General features: G+C 37.2%; 1 protein-coding gene across 3 annotated transcripts in view; it reads left to right on the top strand.

Moving 5' to 3' along the window:
- Positions 1 to 10,005, top strand: part of LOC139961983 (proline-rich transmembrane protein 4-like) — a 54,079-nt gene extending 44,074 nt beyond the window's left edge. For all 3 annotated transcript variants that reach the window (XM_071961744.1, XM_071961745.1, XM_071961743.1), the window contains exon 2: positions 932 to 10,005. In XM_071961744.1, coding sequence (XP_071817845.1) covers positions 1,162 to 2,805 — 1,644 coding nt within the window. In that variant the 5' untranslated portion in view covers positions 932 to 1,161 and the 3' untranslated portion in view covers positions 2,806 to 10,005. The remainder of the gene's footprint in view (positions 1 to 931) is intronic.
- Positions 10,006 to 13,127: the final 3,122 nt, after the last annotated feature.

The following is a 13,127-nucleotide window of genomic DNA, read 5'->3' on the forward strand; positions in this document are numbered from 1 at the left end:
TGATTCCATAATTTACAGTTTAAACTTACTGTATAATGCAAGGAATCACTGAACCTGCTGGCTTTTATTTTCTTCTTTCCCAAAATAGAATAATGCAGAAAAATTTCAGCTATTCTCTCTAAATTATGTTTGCAATAATGAATGTGAAAGCACGGTTCATTCATACTTAGTAAAGATTCCTAAATCCTATTGGTCCATTCAGGTCAACTGACCGTGGTTAATCCTGTGAGTAACGCACGGTAAAATTACGGGGCATCACTTTAATAAATCTTTGGTTATATGTAACCAAAAATGTTTTGTTTTATGATTTTTTCCCACACAAATGGTAGTGTATGAATGAACGGGGTTAATCAACGGTCTAGCGTGCGTTACTCACATGATTAATGCACTCTGGGTGTTAATGCTATCGCTGGATGCACTCGGGCTCCGCCCTCGTGCATCACTTGCATTATCCCCCGATCGTGCATTAATCATGTGAGTAGCGCACGCTAGAGTGTTGATTAACCCCTTATTTATAAAAGAAAAGAATGGATACATAAAACTAAGTATTTTATTGTACTGTAATGAAAGGAAAAGAGCCTCAGAAATATGCTGCAGTACTGTACATACCTGGTATAGTCAGTGTATTCAAAGCAGAGTTGTAGGCCCAAGGTTAGTATATACATGTGGAGGATAGAGCACTGTACCCTACACTGCAGTATGTCTGGGTTACTGCAAACCTTTACCTGTGCATGCCCTATGGTACAGTACTCCCTGATTATAAGGATTCAGTTAATGTTGCTGGTGCTGTTATATAGCCCGTGTCAAGTCAACAGTTTACCTATTAAAAGTAATGCATGTGTGATGTAATTATTATTCAAACTTACTGAGGTACTATACTTTGCACTGAATGCTGAACTAAGAAGAGACTTTCCAACTTTGTGTCTTTCAGATCATCATCCAATTTTTGGCAGTCACCAACTTTTGAAATAAATGAAGACAGCAAGATGAAACCAGTGAGAATCTTGGAAGTACATCTCTAAAGCCTAGATATTTGTGGTCAGTTCGCCGTATGACGAGATGCCGTAAGTTCTACGACTCGCTATAGATGATGCCTCATTGGTGTTGATCTCATCATAGACAAACATAGATAAAAATAAACTGGTTGGGTATTTACAAAATATGTCGGACATTAAAATGGTCTCTCCTGAGCCCGAGGGCGGCTCACACCCTGAACCCGAACCCGAACCGGAACCAGAGCCGGAGATGGAACCATACGAACCGGTCAACAATCCAGAATTAGTGGATGATGGAATTGAGAAGCAGAATGGTGGGGCCTTCGCAGAGCCGGTTCCTGATTGGGCGGTTGCATTGCCTGCATACGGCAAGGCCTGGCCATTTCACATTTACTTTATCGGGGCAGCGTTTGCCTTGCTCGCGGTGTACTCATTCGTGAGCATCTTGAGGTTGAGGAAGAGACGACTTCTCAGTAGGGGTTACTTTTTGGCTCTTAATTCAATGTTGCTGGTCTTAGGATTGGACAGAGCGGTCTATTTGTTTGTCGATGCCTACAACCACAAGGAACTCTTTCCATTACCTGTCACGTACCTCTTGCTGGGGTTGGGCTTCCCCTGCCTGACGTCCGCCTTTAGTATTCTGTTTTTAGCTCTGCTCCAATCTACCAAAACGCAACTGGTACCTCCGAAGATCCAGAAGCCATCTTACTTAGCCGGCATGATCACCATCCACTTTCTGCTGTCGTTGATCTCCGACACTCTGCTCGGATTTTTCGCCAAGACATTTTTCCTGACCCTGATATGTCAGGTTTCGTTCATCATCTGGGGTCTGTTCCTCAGTATCAGTTTCATGATCATCTTCAGGAGGCTCTACCGGTCCACGGTGAGGATCTATCGAGAGTCCGTCAGACTCAGCATCAGTAAGAGGTCTCTGTCGTTGACGACGCAGTCCCTGGTGAGACCGACAGTCAGAATGCCGAGGAATTCGTGGGGCAATGCGACCAAGTTGTCCCTCTTGATCGCGTTCTTGGGTTTCCTGACCGCACTCCTTCAGTTATATGGCATCATCGTGGTCTACAGTCCCGTGGCCGGAGTGACCCCCGAACCGTGGCCCTGGTGGGCCTATCAGTTTGTCTTCCGGTGCGTGGAGCTCGCCATGTGCTTCACGATGAGCTACGTCGCCACCCAACCATTCCGTTACACCCGAGACGGCCAGGAGAAGGACCACAGAGCCTGCTGCTACTGCTGTGCTAGCAAGAAGGAAGAGGAGGCGGACGAAAGTGCCTACTGGGCTGAATACTTTGCAGCCGCATCTCCCGAAACATTCCTACCGAAACGAGAGCCTCCTCCGGCCAATGGAAATCATCTGCCCATGGCCACACAGACCTCTTGGAATGGAACGGGCTCGAATGTCAACGATGCATCGGTGTACGACGCCAACTCTCTCAAGAAGCTGTTGCACAAAGGCAGGCGTTTCAAGCCACTGACCAAGTCCAGTAGCATCCAGAATCTTGATTCGGACGACCTGAGCCAGAGGAAGGTCACTTCGCAGTCGTTCAGCTCCTTTGGCATATTCTTCAACCAGGACTCTGCTCATGTGATACGGAACGATCTAGCGGCACCGCAGGCTCCGGCCAAAAATTACAACATGAACTCAAATCATAAATATGCGAAAGCACACCATAGATCTAGCCCTGCTCTTACACTGCTCCTAGCAGCAGAAGAAGATGCTGCAGGCACACAGACGGACAAATCCACATCTCCCATGAGCGTTACCACACCACTCCTGACAAGGGAATCAACATTTTAGTCGGAAGAGTTTGTGTCCTTTGTGCAGAAACTTCCTTCTCCGTTTTTTTTTTCACTTTTTTTTTTAAACATGAAATTCTTTAACATTAATGTATTAATTTACTCTCTGTCAAATAATGAAACCACAGTTGAGTTTAAGTAACAGAGATCAGTCATGTTGGGAGTGTTTGGATGTGAACATGGCCAGAAAAAAAAGACTTGCAGAAATGAGTGTGTAAATTTGCAGTATGGCATTGGAGTTGTTCTTGAATGGGTTCTGATGACTATTCAGTGATGTTGTGTTTTGTTCATCGTTCGTTATTTTGTGTACTGCTTCGTGTTGACAGGCAGTACGAGGATTGTGGGGGGACGTCACAAGAAACAAGAGATGGCACTGTTGTATTTATACAATTACTTGCAGATTAAGTGTTACAGAGAGTTATTGGTGATATGAAGGGTCTAATGTTAGTATGTTGGGCATTTGGTATAGAAAAAAAACGGTATTGTTAAGCTCATGTAAATGCAAACAATCTCATCATACTGTTTTCTTTCTATCTCGCAACCTGTTCTTGGAAAGCAAGCTCTGCTTCGGTACAAATTTTTAAATATCGGAAAAAGAATTTATTTTACAGCATCTTGTATTCATGAAGGTACTTTGTGTCAGAAAGGTGCTTCTGGTGTATAGATTTGCTATTGTATTTCTATTATTGTTTTACTCTACAGTTATTTGCTTGTCGTTAGTTTGTACATGACGTTATGCACTGTGATGATGATAACATGCACTTATTTTTTCAGAAATATCTGAAATTAGAAGTATCCTAAATTGTATACATTTTCTTGACGTTTTGCCCTGCATTGTAAAATAGCCTTACAGATTGGTTGAATCTCAACACAGGTTTCTTCATGACAGGATTTTACTATTAAGTACAGTTTTGAGCTTTAGATTTGAGGTATATATTTGTTTGGATAAAACACAACAGTAGGCCTGTTTACCTCAGCTTTAGAAACTGCTTGATATAATCAAGTCATACACATGTGCAGTGTAACAATATGTTGCTACGACCTGTACTCAATTTTTTCATAGACAGGTCCATATTTTGCACATCGTTAGCTGAGGTAAGTATTTAATATGCATAGCCGGAGGCAAAAGTAATTGTTTTGGCTCATACTACTTTTGTTTTGTTATTAAATTGAAACAGTATCCTTTTCAACTTTCATTTAACCCGTTTTTTTTTTCATTCTTTAGTTTTTACTTTTAGAACCTTTTGGCTTACCGTTGGTGCAATTTGGATATTTCTCAGTCAGTGTGTTGTTTTTTGGGGGGTTATTTTTTACATAGGTGTTTCCAATTGGGACAGTTAATGCAAAATGAAACAGTTTGATGATTAAATTAGGCATGAGTGCATGACATTAAAACACTTTCATTCATATGACCATGCCACTCATAATATCTCTGTAGAGATTGAATACACAGCTTACACAGATATCCTTGGAAGTTGTACAACCATTTCCAGACTTTGTTAATATAGACTTTCGAAAAGCAGGATTTGAGTCAATTTTGATGAAGTATTCTAAGCTACTAGAGACTTTTTTAGTAATAATTCAAAAGTTTTGGTAACGATTTGATGAATCCCCCCAAAATTTGCCTTCATAGATGACAGAAAGTTTTCTGTCTAAAATTGGGAATCGAAACACCGTTCATGCCTTTTCTGTGTGGGCATGGACTGCCTTAAAGTATAAGAAAATTCAGACACACAGTAGTATAGTGTACATTTGGCTCGAGACTGTATCCACCATATATGGAAGGGAATGAAAGAGGTTATTTCTGAAAGAGGTTGTCGTGTCTGAAATGACGAGCTGTAACATTTGAAATACTTTTGTAATGCCATTCAACCACATTCCTACAAAAAGTTAAAAGAGATATGAAAAATGTTTAAGACTTATTAATTATTACTACAATTTATTTTCCTTTTGGTTTTCTCTTTTTTCATTTTTACTACCTAGTAAGCTTGCCATTGTTGTGACTTTGTTGTCACGTGTTGTGAGCATGACGACGGAAACCGATCAATAGACCAAAGATATGTGCCTTTTGTCATTTATAAAATGCTTTCATGGTGACACACAGGAAGGTGGTAATTTGTAGAATATTTTACTGCACAATGTATTATAGTTTCCAAAGTGAAATGTTTTAAAAATGGGTATGGAAACGTTTAAAAGGGATGGCACAGAGAATGGTTTTCCAGACTGTTCGATATGTGTGTCTAGAGTGTGTAACACACATGGGGGATACAAGACAACAACTGAATCATCGAGAATCCTCTAGAATACTATAATGTTTGCTAAAACTATAACTGGCTTTTTTGAATGGAGGAATTTGGCTAGAGCAAGATTCAAATAGGTGGCGAAGGGTCAGGAGTACTTGGTCCTTTTTCGTTGTAACGATTTCCTCGTCAATTTTGCATCGTTGATTGATATTCAGTTGTGATTTCTAACTTTAGGAGTGTTAGCTCAGTGGTTAATGCCTGGTGCCTTTCAATCATAAGGTCACAAGTTCGAGTCACTCCAAGATTAGTGTATGTTGTGCCAGTTACAGAGTTGTTGACAATTCATAATCATGGTTGTTAAATATGAATCTAAGAGACTGACTCCGGTCAGCTTGTGGCTTTGATAAGCCAATGATGGCTTCAATGCGAGTTCCTGCTTGCAGGAGGATCTAATATACATAGATACGTACTAAACTTGATTATGTGATTTAACACAGAGTTCCCTGCGAGAACAGAAATGCATTTGACATGTTCTATACTGTGCATGTTTAGAACTAGTACACACTGTAACAGAGTACTTATCATTGTGCACTGGATTCTTGCAATGTATTCTCTTAATTATATAATAAAGTTGTCACCTTTAATTGGTTGGGATGGATATAGAAGTGTCACTTAAAAATTAAATCAAGAGTGCTGTTACCAAATAATTTCTTTGTTTTTCTTTTTTTCTTTAGTTAATTTAAGTTACTTTGAGTTATTCATAGTTTACATCCACTAAGACAAACAAAAGGGCACATTTATTGGGAAAGTCAGTTTTGTTAAAATTTGGAACGCTTTGGTTTCTCATGGAGCAGTGTCCGAATTATTAAAAGCAACATATATATAAATATATATATATGTAACATAGAAGTTTTCTGCAATTTTCTTCCAGTTAAAAGGATTGATTGCTGATGTAAACTGTGCACAATTTTCTATAGAGCAATAAAGGATCATAGAGCAACTTAAGATTCATTTAACATGGATTAATGATCTAGCATCATATCACATCAAAATCTCAAAATAGTCAAATTGCTGTACAATACTTCAAAGATGTGCAGCAGTTGTTTACACAATCTACCAAATCAAAGTCTGCTCATTTGAATCATATAAACTGGATTAACTGAAATATGGTCAGCTTGGCTATTTCATCTGAATAATTATAAAGCAAGTTAACCAAAATTCTAGAACTTTCTTCGTGACATGTTTTCATATTCAAATTCATATAAATCCTGTCACAAACAGAAATGTCACACAAACAGCCTTTATTCAGGTCTTTTATGTAGCAGATAACATTTGAAGGTACCATTAACAAAAAGCATTCTTTTGCATCATAATTAGTTCAAGACAAGTCAAGTTAGCTCATGATTTTATCTCATTTCCTTGGAATATTTCCAATCACCATATTTCATTCCTACTTGCAAGATGCTCTGTTTCTCCAACCATAACTAACAACATGCATGCATGCATGGTCAATTGTGCAATGTACTGTATCCCATCATGCATTATTGGTAATTCTGTTGACATCCATGATGGATCCAACAGTTATAGCTAGATTTGCCTCGTTTGACACGCTACTCCATCATTTCTGCAAAAAAACCTACAGTTCACAAGAGGGATTTCTGGTTTGTTGATTTAATTGCCAACTAGTTAATTTATGGTTATCTGACTAGCCATAAAGTTGCACACTTTAAGCTGTACACATAACAACTTATTGTGTTTGTACTTGTTTTTGAAATGATCAGTGTTAACAGTTACTTCAGCAAATGGTTTTACACTAAACAATAATGACATTTTATTATAGAGGGTCTAAAGTACCAGCTGGAGTGCTCTCCAAAATGAGGACAGCTCAAGAGATCATCTTCATTATCTATTCAGGAATGATTGTTAGTAAGGTCGATTGATATTGTGAGCTGTAGTGGTCACTAAGTATGAGGGTAGACTGATGTTCCTCCTTTAGTTTGTTAAGCTGGTGCAGTAATCGTTTATATTGGTTTATAATTGTTTATATATATGTAGGTGAGAATTAGTTGAGACTAGTGGAACACTAGTAGTTGTTATCTCAGATTTTCAAGCATTGAGAGATCATCAGACAACTGGGACATAGTCTTAACCTAATACATTCCTTTATTATTACTTGAATATTAAAAAAAAAATCTACTGTTTGTATTAATGAAGGGATATCTTCAGAATTTATCACTTATATGACAAACAATTTAAAAGCAATCACTTAAATGACCAAAACTGACATTACAAAAAGAAAGAACTCAATAGCAACATGTATTTCCTCCTTCTCAAGTATAGTGTGGGAGGTACCTTATGGGTTATTGTGGTGCATTGACCTACTACTGTTCACTTTAATATTAAATGTTATTCATCAGAATACAGTGTCAATTAAATAAGTACCCAATCAGCCATGGTTTTATAGTTTTATTGCTGATCTTTGGAGAGGAAAGTAATAAAAGTAGTTTATCATAATGTACTAAGCAAATATTGCGAATGATTATATTTGCTGACTTAAGTTTACCCTTTGTAATTCTATCACTATTCTGAAGCACCAATTAAAAGCGGGTGGTACCATGTCGCAAAAACGATTTCAGTTTGTTTGAAATGTCGTAATACACAATGTTATTGTGTCTCCTACACTATCAGCGTCAACATCAGGTACTTTTTTTTGCAGTGTTTCTATAGGATAATATCATTTCCAAAAGTTACTCAAGGTTTATATATGTAACTTGCCGATAAAAATAGATCATCTTTATTCTTGAATGTTTTATCAAATTTTAGAGACTTGTTTAACATCTTTTTTTGTTTCACATGTTATTAATGCAAATGAAATTGTTGAATTGAAGGGTTTTGATTTAGAATTAAAAAGGTTTTGTGACTGACTTACCGTAAAGTCTTGTTGTAGATGTATTTGTCAATGTTTTTTGTATTGTCGTCAATGCTATATATGTTGTTGTATAACTTTATTGTGGATACTTTTGCGTAACACATCAATTTCAATGTTTCAAATTTGTACGTGAAAAGCATTGTACAGGTTTTTTCATACGATTGACTGAAATGAAACATATGAAGTATTTTTGTCTTGCCAACGGTGTGCAATGTCATGTGTAATTATAGCCCAATATATATATTCATACCGATAACATAGAGTAAACTTAGACTATGTATGTTAGGCTATGTAGGGCTAGCTTAACATTGTATACTATCTGTTCATTGGCAGTAATTGGTGTGAATAGTAAACAGTCCAGTTTAAACAATGCTAACATCTGTTGTTACCCTATTGTGACAAAGATCTCCATTTTGGGTCTTGCATATTTACTTTCAAAAAGCATCTGTTTTCAAATACACCGATTTTGAAACTGGTTGCTTAAATCATAAGTCACATTTCAATGCAGTAAGGAGGGGTATGCACCCTCTCCCCCACTAGACCCCCTCCCCACTATGGCCCTGTGATACATTGCACAGAAATGTAATAAAGTTTAAATCCACTTTCTGACATAATATTGTGCTCCATAATGGCTACAAAGACAAACTAGAACTATCTAAAAGTGCTGCAACTTCTGACTTCTGCACTCCAAAGCAATAGCAGTGTATAGCTGTAATAATAAAGGCAATTTGCACTTTAGTTGGTTAATATTTGAAAACATTGCTCAGCTAGTTACTGCAGTCGGTCGGTCGTAAAAAGCAAAGTCGGTTTCAAAATCAATCAACATCTCTTTTGAAAGATAGTTCATGTATGACCCTGGTTATATGAGTAAGTTTTGTCATAATTTGAATTTCATGCAAAAATATGAATATGAAGGGTTGGGATTGGAATTTCTGCTGTTGCCACTGCTTATCATAATGGTGCAATTAATATTGATGTATATGTTAGTTGGTATTACATTCCACCATCAGTGATGTGAGGCGACAGTAAGCCTAGTGGTGATGGTCATTAAGAGAGTGATGATAGATTTTATCAAGCGTTCTCAAAATCTGCACGTCTCTCCTCAGAGAGGATTCACAAGGAATTTCTTCTAATTAATTGTGATGCATATCTTTATTTAAATATAGTTATGGAGTTCAGAACGACGTCCTGAACTTTATTTATGATAAGTATTATTGCAAAAACAATAATGCCTTAATAATTGGAGAGAGTTAATATGCAGCCTGTACTTGATCAAGTCCCAATCTAGCCAGTTGTGTTGCCAGGTGGAATGTCTTAATATACTAGCTATTACAAAGAATAGAATGAAAATACATTTCTACATATGAAGACAAACAAATATTGCTTAATAATGTAGTGTATGGCATGCAGTACCAGGTAGTTATTTTGTCTATTTGTTGCGACTTATTCAGAAACCTTCTTAAGAACCTTTTGTCTTATATACAAGAGATTTACTTTGAAAAGTTTCTGGTTTATATTAAAGTTGATATTTTAGTGTATTAAATGTACAAGATTGAGAGCTCATAAAGCCCTCTCTGTTGTGAACAGATCTGTTGTGCCTTTCGACTGCAATGGTTGCCACGTGAGTATGTTTATTATGATCATAAATATGTATATAAGTTCAAGAGGTATTGCATATTCATTACTAATTTTAGTGTACTTAACGTACAAGATTGAGAGCTCATAGTGCCCTCTGTCTGTTGTGAACAGTTCTGTTGTGCCTTCTACTGCGATGGGCTGCCACGTGAGTATGTTTATCATGATCATGAATATGTATATTATGTTCAAGAGGTATTGCATATTCATTACTACTTGTGTCTTGCTATAATTTGTCCATTGGTGCCTACATCTGACTGTTATATGGCATATGTCATGTATACTAATTTAATATACAATTTTTCCACATTCTTGATGTATCTGTACGTTTCATAATTGCATTTAAAAACAATAAATTCAATCATTTTAAATGATGTACATAATTGTAATCAAATTCTGTCAATACGCATCTGTTTTGCCTCAATAATTTCTCAAGGAAGTTACTTAACTGCTGATTCAAACTCAAAACACGCACAAAACTGTAAGAACTATCAAAACAGAGAACCGTCAGTCACTTTATGGAATAACCCACATATTTGAAACACAGTTAATGATATCTGATATGTTTTAGGGATTTTTATAGGTGTAATGTGATCTTCTCGATATGCCATGTAAACAGTTCTGCCCATTTGTTTGGAGGTAAAGTACTTTTTCCCTTCCTGATACAACTTTCAATCTGTTATTAGTTGATTTTTAGTTGTTGGAAAAGGGAAGTGTTTTTCTGGAACTCCCCACCCCCCCCCTTCCGCCTGGACAAATACTGATGACTTTTAAGAAGTGTAAAGAAGAGTCAATAAAATGTAATTTGATAATTGTCAATTCAACAGTATTTACACAGCAGTTCCTTGTTTTGATATTGTTAGATATGTATACAGAGCTGAGGACGTGCTTGTAGAACACAGAACAAAAGTATAATTATATAATATACTGTTTTCATGGGTTGCATTGCAATTGATTGTGAAATCTTACTACTCACTACAAGTGTTGTTATGAGCTGTTTCTGTAGCACTCTAGTGGTAGTTGTGTTCATTTCTGTTTACCTATTTTTGCCACTACCTGTTTAATCAGGTTGTGGTGGACAGCCTAACAAAATGGACCGACCACCTGTGTAATCTTTTGACAGAAAAATGCCGACTGGTACTGAATTCTCTTGGGCGATAAAACTCCTTGTTGACTTTTGCTTTTGTGACCAGGTTAGAAATTTATTAGTTATTTTGGATGGGCCTGACAGATGTCTGTTCTGGGTGCCGTGTGGGGGGGGGGGGGACTGGTAATAAACAGTAATAAACACCCAACTATGTAGCCATTTATTCAGGTGGTAAAACTGTTGAAATACTTGATGAAATCTTCTGTCACCTTAAGTATTGATAGTAGAATGTTGTAAAAGAATATTGCAAAATTCATGTCTGGGAATATAATTCCCAAGGGCGTAGGAACCGGGGGGCTGGGGGCGCCAGCCCCCCAGTGAAAAATATGGGGGGCGGAAGTATCGTTCTGCCCCCCCCCCCCGCTCCGCAAGTCAGAAAACCCCTTTTTCATTTCCAAATGAAAAAAAAATCTCATTTGGCCAGGTGAAAATGCAAAATTCTTTACAAAATGGAGTGGGTGTTGAAGTGTGCTATATTGCACCAAATTGCATCTGAGGCCACCTGGAAATGCAAATAAATTCCAAAGGGGAATGGGACACCCCCTCCCCTTAGACCCCTCCCCCAGGCCGGCCATCAGTCTTCAGCCTCCCCACTCAAAAGTACCTTCCTATGCCACTAATAATTCCTACTGGTGTTGTCAAGATGCAGTGGTATGGAATGCCAAAAGTGACATTATGTAGTCTTTTCCATGACTGTATTTTTATAGTTGAGGTATTGTTGTGCCGTATTTGCTTAATTGTCCCACACTTTCCCCATAGATTGGACTTTAGTTGAAGAACTTAGATTGGGAGTGAAAGAACATATGTATATATCTTATATTTTGTGTTTTGTCATTACTCAGTAGCATTGATTTATCATTTTTGTCGGGAGGGAGGGGGGGGGAGTTGAAGGGAAGAAATTAGATAAGGGGCCCAAGAAAGGGAAACTGCATCAAATATTTATATTCATAGAGACTACAAGGAGACACACTTTTTTTATATGAACTCCATGCACAACTACTATGGGGAGGTCGAAGGTCAAGTAAGATGTTATTGTTGTAATATTGTAATACATATGTAATGTGTTCCCCCAGTGTATGATCCCACCCATTTTGATACAATTTTAAATGTTATTCGTGTGTGCATGTTTGTATGACAATATCTTGTGATGCTTTGTATCATTCGCATGCACTTTTCATGATGTATAGCTTTCGTACAAGTACTACAAATAAATAAGTTCTTTGCAAATGAAATAAAAATCTTATGTATCAGATATGTGCGATATTATTCAGAATCACTTAACTTAAAAGGTTCATTAATGAATTAGTTTCTTCGCCTTACACTAAAACACCAGTATTGGTCAAGAAGAACTTAGGCTAAGTACCAGATGAGAAAGTTTACTGTTACCAAAGGTACCAAAGTACGACGATCAATTCGAATAAGCTATTTCGGAGATATCTACGCATGCATTGTTCCTATCTAGAAATATTAATAGAACACTTACTGTATTGTGAAGGTATATGTATAGCATTACAACAAGCATACAGGAACTTTATGATAATGGCTCCAAGGTAGCTTAAGTTCAAAACGGACAAAACATTTTTTAAGTACACGACACACTTAACACATCTCTTTTCGGGATTCAAAACATATGAAAATGATTAATATTATTAGTTTGGTGGAAACCATTTTGTACAAAATGTGGTTGTAGGCCTACTGAAGCAAGGTAGCTTTCAATGAATGTTGATACCATCAAGTTATACTTCTTTTAGCTTAACCATATAGACCTTGGGACCAAAGAGAACAATAAATCCCCCAAAAATATACCATTATACATACAGTGGTAAAATGGACGCTACATTTTGCCTATATGAGAATATTTTAAATACGATTGCAACTGATTTAATTATCAGAAAGGGGCCATGTACTCAACATAATTCCTTTCCTCCCCACCACAACCACCATCTTTCCGCTCTTAGAATGCCCATAGTTGTCGATAAATAATGCTTCTTATTTGACAATCCATTTTTCTAAACCACAATTACGTCATGCGTTATATTTGAAATGGGGAATCCCACTTTTACTGATCAGTGAATATACCTGCAAAGTATTTGTACTCTAATATCACGATCGGTTTCAAATTAACCAGATCCTACTTTGCCGCCTTTTCTTTCCTGAACTTTTACAAAATAGATGGCGATATCCAAGTTTATTAGCTAGAGTCCCTTCGTGAGCAAGAGCCGTGCATGGGCTCTGATATAGCTAGGGATCCTATAATATATTATTAGTCAACTTAATGTTCCCAGTTAGTGACAAGTCTAAATAAATTTTAAAAAAGTATCTTCGAAGCTTTTAAGTAGTGCTACGAAAGCATATTAATATTAATATAT

This window comes from Apostichopus japonicus, chromosome 20 (assembly GCF_037975245.1).
Source record: "Apostichopus japonicus isolate 1M-3 chromosome 20, ASM3797524v1, whole genome shotgun sequence".
Lineage (NCBI taxonomy): Eukaryota > Metazoa > Echinodermata > Holothuroidea > Aspidochirotida > Stichopodidae > Apostichopus > Apostichopus japonicus.